The sequence below is a fragment of the Eretmochelys imbricata genome, chromosome 17 (assembly GCF_965152235.1).
Source record: "Eretmochelys imbricata isolate rEreImb1 chromosome 17, rEreImb1.hap1, whole genome shotgun sequence".
In the NCBI taxonomy this organism is placed as follows: Eukaryota; Metazoa; Chordata; order Testudines; family Cheloniidae; genus Eretmochelys; species Eretmochelys imbricata.
In genome coordinates this window covers 23,293,326-23,303,734 of record NC_135588.1, presented here as the reverse complement: position 1 = coordinate 23,303,734, position 10,409 = coordinate 23,293,326, and the positions used below count along the sequence as shown (strand labels likewise).

Genomic DNA, 10,409 nt, shown 5'->3' with positions numbered 1-10,409 from the left:
GTACCGGCCGCTGGCCCCCTGCCAGCTGGGGTTCCATCTGCCGGCCCCGCTCAGCCCGCTGCTGGTCCTGGGTCCCGGCCAATAGTCCAGGGGACTCTGCTGTTGGCCTCGGGTCCTGGCCGCTGGCCCGGGGCTCTGCAGCCACCCCCAGCTGTGGCCCACTGGCCTCAGCCCGGGGCAGTGAGGGATGCCGACAGGGGCAAGAGGGGGCGCAGCTCAGCACCCCACCTTAAAAATTGTTCCAGCGCCACTGTACCGGGATATTTTTAAGTCCTGATTTGCTGCTTACATCACTTTCACATCACGTGGAACAGCACACTGTGTTTGATGTTGAGATTAGAACGTACATGCAAGAACTGGATCAGAATTTTCTGACAGATTTGAAGATTTCCAGTGATTTGGCCCAATGCTTTCTTTTCTAATTGAACCTGAAAAGTTCAACTAAAGTGACTTGGATTTGTCTGTATTTCAGTGGATGGGTGTTGAAAATTTCGAAATGCAGCTCATTCAGTTAAAAAGCTCAGAATTGTGGGCATCAAAGTTTCGAGATCTGCGGAGTGCACTTAAAGCTACTGACAGTGATCATGGGGCCTCTATTCTGACCTGCTGGATGTCCCTGCCAGTGAAATTTAACTGTTTGAAGAAAATTGCGTTCGCAATGCTTTCAGCATTTGGATCCACATACCTGTTTGAACAGATATTTTCACACATGAAATCTGTCCTCTGTCCCTCTTGGAGCCAGTTAACAACTGATCACTCAGAAGCCTGTGTGCAGCTTAAAGTATCCAAATATGTGCCAGACATTGGAACACTCAGCAAGGAAAAGCAAGGGCAAGGATCACACTAAACTGATAAGATCTGCATTTTAATTTAATTTTAAATGAAGCTTCTTAAACATTTTAAAAACCTTATTTACTTTACATACAACAATAGTTTAGTTGTATCTTATAGAAAGAGACCTTCTAAAAACATTAAAATGTATTACTGGCACGCAAAACCTTAAATTAGAGGGAATAAATGAAGACTCGGCACACCACTTCTGAAAGGTTGCTGACCCCTGACATAGAGGATTATGAGCCAGCTACAACCTATGAGCTAACATAGCACAGGCCCTAGAGGCTTATGGTACATACCCAGGCTCCCTAGTGGGTTTGTGCTTGACAGTTTAATTGCTATTAGTACCTGAACTAGCTAGATTAAAACTAGCTCAAGTATGTCTACACATGCTGCAATCACACCTCCTATTGCAGTGCAGGCATACTCCAAAAGAGCCAGAGGAAAAAAGCCAAGTTCACTACAGCGGAAACCAGTCACTTGTGCACTGCTCCCCTCCCTTCAGGCAAGGATATTTCTGTCTTGCTGCCAGAGGAATGAACTGGAGACCTGTCTTCTCTTCTCCAGCCACACGCAGTTTCCAGAGCCAGTAACAGACTCCAAAATTCCTGGTCACTAAAGCCCAGATCCTCAAAGGTATTTAGGATCCTAACTTCCATTTAGGGTCCTAACTAACACTGGTTCTCCACTTGTGAAGTAACTCCCTTCTTTTCATGTGTCAGTATAATAATGCCTGCATCTGTAATTTTCACTCCATGCATCCGATGAAGTGGGTTCTAGCCCACGAAAGCTTATACCCAAATACATCTGTTAGTCTTTAAGGTGCCACCGGACACCTTGTTGTTTTTGTGGATACAGACTAACACGGCTACCCCCTGATACCTAACTTCCATGGAGGATCTGGGCCCAATAACCTACTATTGACTAATAAGCAGTTGAGTAACTCACTGGGAAAATGCATATCAAGTCCTACTCCAGTGGCTGGTCTATACAAGAGTCAGTAGTTTCTCCTGTAGCTCACTTAGCAAAGAATCTTTACAAAACATCTAAAGATCAAGGGGTTCAGCCTCTGCTGCTGATCTAGCTGGGGGAATGGTCTGGTTGCACATGATTCACACAGGAAAGAGAATCATAGAATCTCAGGGTATGAAGGGACCTCAGGAGGTCATCTAGTCCAACCCCTTGCTCAAAGCAGGACCAATCCCCAACTAAATCATCCCAACCAGGGCTTTGTCAAGCCTGACCTTAAAAACCTCAAAGGATGGAGATTTCACCACCTCCCTAGGTAACCCATTCCAGTACTTCACCACCCTCCTAGTGAAAAAGTTTTTCCTAATATCCAACCTAAATCTCCCCCACTGCAGCTTGAAACTATTACTCCTTGTTCTGTCATCTGCCACCACTGAGAACAGCCTAGATCCATCCTCTTCGGAAACCCCTTTCAGGTAGTTGAAAGCAGCTATAAATCCCCCCTCATTCTTCTCTTCCACAGACTAAACAATCCCAGTTCCCTCAGCGTCTCCTCATAAGTCATGAGTCCCAGTCCCCTAATCATTTCTCTTGCCCTATGCTGGACGTTTTCCAATTTTTCCACATCCGTCTTGTAGTGTGGGGCCCAAAACTGGACACAGTACTCCAGATGAGGCCTCACCAATGTCTCGAATAGAGGGGAACGATCACATCCCTCCATCTGCTGGCAATGCCCCTACGTATACAGCCCAAAATGCCATTAGCCTTTTTGGCAACAAGGTCACGCTGTTGGCTTATATCCAGCTTCTCGTCCACTCTAACCCTTAGGTCCTTTTCTGCAGAACTGCTGCCTAGCCACTCGGTCCCTAGTCTGTAGCGGTGCATGGGATTCTTCCATCCTAAGTGGAAGACTCTGCAGTTGTCCTTGTTGAACCTCATCAGATTTCTTTTGGCCCAATCCTCTAATTTGTCTAGGGCCCTCTGTATCCTATCCCTACCCTCCAGCGTATCTATCCCTCCTCCCAGTTTAGTGTCATCTGCAAAGTTGCTGAGGGTGCAATCCACACCATCCTCCAGATCATTTATGAAGATATTGAACAAAACCAGCCCCAGGACTGACCCTTGGGGCACTCCGCTTGATACCGGCTGCCAACTAGACATGGAGCCATTGATCACTACCCGTTGAGCCCGACCATCTAGCCAGCTTTCTATCCACCTTATATTCCATTCAGCCAGCCCATACTTCTTTAACTTGCTGGCAAGAATACTGTGGGAGACCGTGTCAAAAGCTTTGCTAAAGTCAAGGAATAACACGTCCACTGCTTTCCCTTCATCCACAGAGCCAGTTATCTCGTCATAGAAGGCAATTAGATTAGTCAGGCATGACTCGCCCTTGGTGAATCCATGCTGACTGATCCTGATCACTTTCCTCTCCTCCAAGTGCTTCAGAATTGATTCTTTGAGGACCTGCTCCATGATTTTTCCAGGGACTGAGGTGAGGCTGACTGGCCTGTAGTTCCCAGGATCTCCTTCTCCCCTTTTTTAAAGATGGGCATTTCATAAGCCTTTTTCCAGTCGTCCGGGACTTCCCCGATCGCCACGAGTTTTGAAAGATAATGGCCAATGGCTCTGCAATCACAGCCACCAATTCCTTTAGCACTCTCGGATGCAACGCATCCGGCCCCATGGACTTGTGCACGTCCAGCTTTTCTAAATAGTCCCGAGCCACTTCTTTCTCCACAGAGGGCTGGTCCCCTCCTCCCCATGCTGTGCTGCCCAGTGCAGTAGTCTGGGAGCTGACCTTGTTCGTGAAGACAGAGGCAAAAAAGCATTGGGTACATTCGCTTTTTCCACATCCTCTGTGACCAGGTTGTCCCCCTCATTCAGTCAGGGGCCCCACTTTCCTTGCCCAGCTCTGGTTCTTAACAAGGATAATCTCTGCACTGGGACGTAAACCAGCAAAACAGGCCCTTCGACATTTCTCGCGCAGTTTGCCTGTTTAAGCCGCTGGTCAGAGTTCCCGCCACCACCTGGCCTCCCGCCCCCCGCAGCAGGCACCAGCTCCCGGGACATCGCTGGTTCAATCCCCCCGCTGGCCACACGCCAGCTCCGCCCGGGCACAGCTGCTCCCCGCATCTTCCGACCTCCACGAGGGCTGCGGGAAGCGAGCGAGCGACGGCTCCCCAGAGCGGGCCCAGAGCGCCGCTCCCGCCGGGCCGTCCCGCGGGCCCGCAGGGAGCCGGGCCGCGTTGCTAAGCGAGCTCGGGCCCGTTGCCAAGCCCCGCCTGGCGCGCGGGGGGGGGGGGGGGGGGCGTTCTCCTGCTCGCGCCTCCCCCGCCCGGGAACGGAGCATTCTGCGCTTGCGCTTGGCGCCGAGAGTGGCGCGGGACCGGAAGTGCGCTTGTCCGTCACAGGAAGTGGCCGAGCCGCTCTGTCTGTGCTCCGCGGGGCTCCGCCTTCTTCCGCTGCGGGTGGGGCGAGGGATGGCGCTGGAGACGGTGCCCAAGGATCTGCGGCATCTGCGGGCCTGTCTGCTCTGCTCCTTGGTCAAGGTGCCGGGACACGGGGCGAGCGCGGGGGGGGCAGGCGGGGGACACGGGGCGAGCGCGGGGGGGGGCAGGCGGGGGACACGGGGCGAGCGTGGGGGGGGCAGGCGGGTGCTGGGGGGGCGGGCGCGGTGGGGGGCAGGCGGGGGACACGGGGCGAGCGTGGGGGGGGCGGGCAGGTGCCGGGGGGGCGGGCGCGGGGGGGGCAGGAGGGGGACACGGGGCGAGCGCGGGGGGGGGAAGGGGGACACGGGGCGAGCGTGGAGGGGGCTGGCGGGTGCCGGGGGGCGGACGCGGTGGGGGGCAGGTGGGGGACACGGGGCGGGCGGGTGCCGAGGGGGCGGGCGCGGGGGGGGGGCAGGCTGGTGCTGGGGGCGGGCGCGGTGGGGGGCAGGCGGGGGACACACGGTGAGTGCGGGGCGGGGCAGGTAGGCGTGGAGGGGAAGGGGACACCAGGCTCTGATCCCTCTCTTTCTGCCGCACAGACCATTGACCAGTTCGAGTATGACGGGTGCGATAACTGCGACGCCTACCTGCAGATGAAGGGCAACCGTGAGATGGTCTATGACTGCACCAGCTCCTCCTTTGATGGGTGAGCCTGGGGCCAAGGCAGCTGGGGGGCCACAGTGACTTTCCGGGAACTCAGGTGCTACTAGACACTAGCTCTAGTGCTTCCTGGCGAGGCCGCTCCCCCTTGGGCTGTGGGAGCCGCCTGCTGGGGCTCGGAGCTTCACCAAGAGTGGGGCTGAAGCCACTGAATCCCGGCATGTGCCTCCTGTGGGGCTGACGCTCCTAGACCTACCTCCCTCTGACCAGATTCCCCCTAGCCCAGCCATCCTGGTGCAGGGCAGAAGCCCCGAGCTCCCCCCCATCCAGTCTGGTAGGTGGAGAATGGGGGGCCCTGCGAGCTGCATTTTAACTGTAAAAGAGCCACGTGGCTCATGAGCCGCCATTAGGCCACCCCGCTATATAATACAGATTCATGAACTCCAAGGCCAGAAGGGATCATTGTGACCATGTAGTAGTCTGACCTGTAGAACATAGGCCAGAGATTGTCATTAAAGTGATTCTTGAAGCAGAACTTTTAGAAAAATGTCCAGTCTTGATTTAAAAATTGTTGGTGATGAAGAATCCACCAAAATCCTTGGTAAATTGTTCTAATGGTTAATTACCTCATGGTTAGGAAATTATGACTTATTTCTCATCTGAATTTGTCTAGCATCTACTTCCAGCCATTGTGTCACAGCTTTCTCAGCTAGATTGAAGAGCTCATTATTAAATATTTGTTCCCCCTGTAGATACTTATAGACTAATCAAGTCACACCTTAACCTTCTCTTTGGTTAGCTAAATAGATTTAGCTCTTTGAGTCTCTCACTATGAGGCAGGTTTTCTAATCTTTGAATCCTTCTCATGGCTCTTCTCTGAACCCTCTCCAATTTATCAACAGCCTTCTTGAATTGTGGGCACCAGAACTGGACACAGTATTGTGACAGTGGTCGCACCAGGGCCAAATACAGATGTAAAATAACATTTCTACCCCTACTCAAGATTCTTCTGTTTATGCATCCCAGGATCATATTATCTCTTTTGGCTACAGCTTCCTATGGGAGCTCATATTCGGCTGATTATCCACCCTCATTCCCAGTGCCAGGCATGTGTATAGATAGTGGAGTCTCAAGTGTCTGATCTGACTGGTCAAGGCAGACATGTCTCGCTCAACCTGCTGGAGCTGGTACGTTCCCATGGGTAGATGGGAGTCTCCTGTTTCCACACTTCCCCCTCCTCCACTTTGTCTTTTGCCAGAGGGAGCTCTGACATGGTGACGCCATAGAAGAGGGCTTAATTTTTGCTGCTAGTATCCATGATACCACTGCTCCCAAGTGCTGGGGAATGTAGAGCACTGTTGGGGAGGGGGTCTTGACTTGCTCTTCATCCTATCTCTGGTTAGTCTGGGTTGTGCTGTGTGGTGGGGCTTGTTGTCAGGAACATGCCTTGTGCACTAACCCTCTTCTCTTCTGCAGGATTATTGCTATGATGAGCCCTGAGGACAGCTGGGTCTCCAAGTGGCAGCGTGTCAGTGAGTGTCTCTCTCTTCTAATATGGATTTATAATTTAGCTTATTTTCCTTTGACGAATGTTCAGGTAGCAGCAATAGCTTTTCTCACCACCCCTGCAGGGCCAGGGGGGTTGGATAAGTCCCAGGTGGGGCTGTGGAGTCCTGGCTGGTGCCCTGCTGTTGAGCAGGTGTCCTTTAAAGACACCATGATTTACTCTCCGTGGGAAAAGTGCTTTCTCACTCCCTTCTAGTGAATTCCTCCCTTATTACCATTGAATTTGGGGTGGAGGTGGGGGGAATTCAACACACCAAATTACCACAGGCTGAGTTCTCTTGCCTGGATGGTGATGTGGAGAATAAGCCAGCGTGTGTGCTGGTTTTGTCTTTCTCTTGCAGGTAATTTCAAGCCTGGTGTGTATGCAGTGTCTGTAACTGGTCGTCTGCCCCAAGGTAATCTGGCTGACTTTTCTCCTGATTTTTAAAAGCATGGTGGGATGGTGTCTCCCCATGTAGGGGGACTCACCTGAATGCGCACATGGTGGAGGGAGGATCAGGATTCTCTTCTCAGCTCTGCCATGTACTCTCTGTATGACCCAGGCAAGTTTTGTACCTCTCTGCCTGATTTCATTTTGAGGTTATATGTTTGCTTAATAAAAATGCATACGTGTAATTTACCTAGATTCTTGTAAGGCATTTGATTTAGTACAACACACCATTCTGTTCTTTGTTTTTAAAAAGAGAATTGTACAGTATCAGAGAATGTGTTAAGCTGAGTACAAACTGGCTAACTGACAATCTCAAAAAGTACTTGTCGATGGGGAATCGTCATCAAACGTGGGTAATGTGGGTGTTACTGGTGGGGTTCCGCCGACATTGGTAGGAGGCCCAATGCGGCAACATTGCCATCATGTTTATATCCATTGATCTGGATGTAAACATAAAATCATTGCTGGTCAAATTTGCAGGTGAGACAAAGGAGGAGTAGTAAATGACAAAGATGGGCCAGGCAGTGTTTTAGCCATGTGGATCCCAGGATATTAATGAGACAGGGTGGGTCAGGTAATATCTTTCTATTGGACCACCTTCTGTGGGTAAGAGACACAAATTGTCAAGCTTACACAGAGCTCTGAAAACTTCAGTAGTTTGGCCATGCTGCTAGAGTAACCTCCTGCCGACTGCCGAAAATTCTTCTCTATGGAAGTGTGCATGGAGAGAGAAACTGTGGACAGTCAAGGAGATAGGTGGGGAAACCATCCAGGCAACCTGCCAACAGTCTCAGAAGGCAGCTCAGAACTGACATGATTGGAATCTGCTCAAACCTTAGCCCTACCTAGTGTTTCGGGAAAAGGAGATGATGCAATGCAATGCATCTAGGAAGAAGAAATGCAGGCTGTACCTACAGTGAGCCTTTAAAGGATTGAAGGGTCAAGTGGACAAGCAAATCATCCTGAGTTCCCAGTGTGATGCTGGGGCAGATAAAGCTAAAGTGAGACATGATACATAAACAGGAGTACTTGTGGCACCTTAGAGACTAACCAATTTATTTGAGCATGAGCTTTCGTGAGCTACAGCTCACTTCATCGGATGCATACCGTGGAAACTGCAGCAGACATTATATACACACAGAGATCATGAAACAATACCTCCAAAGTGATCATCAAGTTGGGCCATTTCCAGCACAAATCCAGGTTTTCTCACCCTCCGCCCCCCTCCCCCCCAAACTCACTCTCCTGCTGGTAATAGCTTATCCAAAGTGACCACTCTCCCTACAATGTGCATGATAATCAAGGTGGGCCATTTCCAGCACAAATCCAGGTTTTCTCACCCCCCTCCAAAAACCACACACACAAACTCACTCTCCTGCTGGTAATAGCTCATCCAAAGTGACCACTCTCCCTACAATGTGCATGATAATCAAGATGGGCCATTTCCAGTACAAATCCAGGTTTTCTCACCCCCCCACCCCCATACACACACAAACTCACTCTGCTGCTGGTAATAGCTCATCCAAAGTGACCACTCTCCCTACAATGTGCATGGTAATCAAGGTGGGCCATTTCCAGCACAAATCCAGGCTTTCTCACCCCCCCCCACCCCTTTATCACTTTAGATAAGCTATTACCAGCAGGACAGTGGGGTGGGAGGAGGTATTGTTTCATGATCTCTGTGTGTATATAATGTCTGCTGCAGTTTCCATGGTATGCATCCGATGAAGTGAGCTGTAGCTCACAAAAGCTCATGCTCAAATAAATTGGTTAGTCTCTAAGGTGCCACAAGTACTCCTTTTCTATAAACAGGAGTAGTGACTATGAAGACGATGTTTACCTCCATATACAGCATTGATGAGACAATACTGGAAGACTTCATGCAATTGTTGAATCAGCACTTTTTAAAAGATGAAAAAATTGGAGAGGGTGTAAAGAAATCCAGAGAAATGATGTGAGGGCTGGTGAAAATGCCTTGCAGTGAGAGACTTCAAGAGCTCAACCTGTTTAACTGGTCAAAGAGAAGGTTAAGGGGAATTAATTACATGGGGAGAAAATACTGGATGCCAAAGGGCTCTTTAATCTAGTGCAGAAAGGCCGAGCAAGACCCAGTGGGTGGAAGTTAAAGCCACACAAATGCAAAGTAGAAACAGACACAGATATTTAACAGTGATGGTGATGAGCTATTGGAATAACCTGCCAAAGGGATTGGTGAATTCTTGGTCTTGATGTTCTCAAATCCAGACTGGATGCCTTTCTGCAAGGTGCTTTAGTCAAAGACAAGTTATTGGGCCCAATCCAGGGATGACTGGGTGGCATGTAATGGTCTGTGTTATACAGGTGGTCAGACTGGATGATTTAAGGGCCCTTTGAGCTGCCCGTCTTTAAAATGGGGCTGAGACTTGCCCACCTCACAAGGAATGTGAACCAGAGTAATCAGTATTAGTGAGGCTTTGGGCATTATGGGCCTGGGTGAGGGCCTACACCTGGGGTAGGATGCCACCAGATTTCCCAAATCTCCCTTTTCCAAATGACACTGAAGTTCTTGTTTGTCTCCTTGTTGCAGGGATTGTACGGGAGCTGAAGAGCCGAGGTGTGGCCTACAAATCCCGAGACACAGCCATAAAAACCTAAGCAGTCATTGCACCACGTGGAGGAGTCTCCAGCATCTGGCCAGTGTTCCTTTTCTGCAGAGCAGCTGGGGTACAGAGACTGCTCTAGGAAGCAGCTCTGGTGCTTTTCAGTCCTGGGGTGGGTGGGAGGGAAGGCGAGCAGGAACTCCTGATGTGATGGCGGTGGTAGTGGGGGCTTCTCAAGCATTATCTGGATTCTTAAGGTGACTCTCTCTTCACCCAGCAGATGGAGAATCTTTGAGCCCAGGGGCCAGGGTTGGGGGAAACAGTGGGCTGGCAGGAACACATCTGTGTATGATGAAGGATTTCTCTAAGAGCATTGTACAGATGACCCCCCCCACCCCGCCCCCCGAGTTTTTCAGAAGCAGCAGGTCAGCCAGACGTTGTGTGGGGGAGGGGTCATGGGAGGGGGATTGTTTTGTGTAAATATTCCCAATAAAAATGTGGTCACAGGCATCTGTTTTCTTTTCCTAGTCACCTATTGCACCAGCCTCCTAGCAGTCTGTCTGAGGAGGGTTGGGGCCCCATATAGGGACTCACCGTGGGAGTTGTTCTGGTTGGTTGCTGCCCTTTGCATGCTGGAATTGTAGATTGGGCTTAGACTCTGCAACTGCCACCCCTTTCTCTGCACCTTGGGCCAGATGGGAATCCTTGTGCTCACTGGGATTGGGCCTCGTTTCTGCACTACTGAGCAGAGTCTAATGGCTGAAGCTCTAGCACCAGGTGCTGGAGGGAGGAGGGAGCTGGGGTGAAGGAGGACATTACTGAGCACTGGATAGTGCAGTAGCTCCTAACAGTCACAAGCAGGCTTTCCCTGTTTGTTTGTATAGTACCTAGCACAAGCTGGAGGCAGGAATGTGAAGCTGGTGCTGAGGATTTTGTGGC

The 10,409-nt window shown here is 50.7% G+C and overlaps 1 protein-coding gene across 1 annotated transcript; it reads left to right on the top strand.

Moving 5' to 3' along the window:
- Window positions 1-4,220: 4,220 nt before the first annotated feature.
- On the top strand, window positions 4,221-9,978 carry SUPT4H1 (SPT4 homolog, DSIF elongation factor subunit). The gene is made up of 5 exons (XM_077836658.1): window positions 4,221-4,355; window positions 4,835-4,941; window positions 6,372-6,427; window positions 6,803-6,856; window positions 9,458-9,978. Exons 1-5 carry the CDS (start codon window positions 4,287-4,289, stop codon window positions 9,523-9,525), a joined length of 354 nt encoding a protein of 117 aa, XP_077692784.1. The 5' UTR covers window positions 4,221-4,286; the 3' UTR covers window positions 9,526-9,978.
- The last annotated feature ends 431 nt before the right edge of the window (window positions 9,979-10,409 follow it).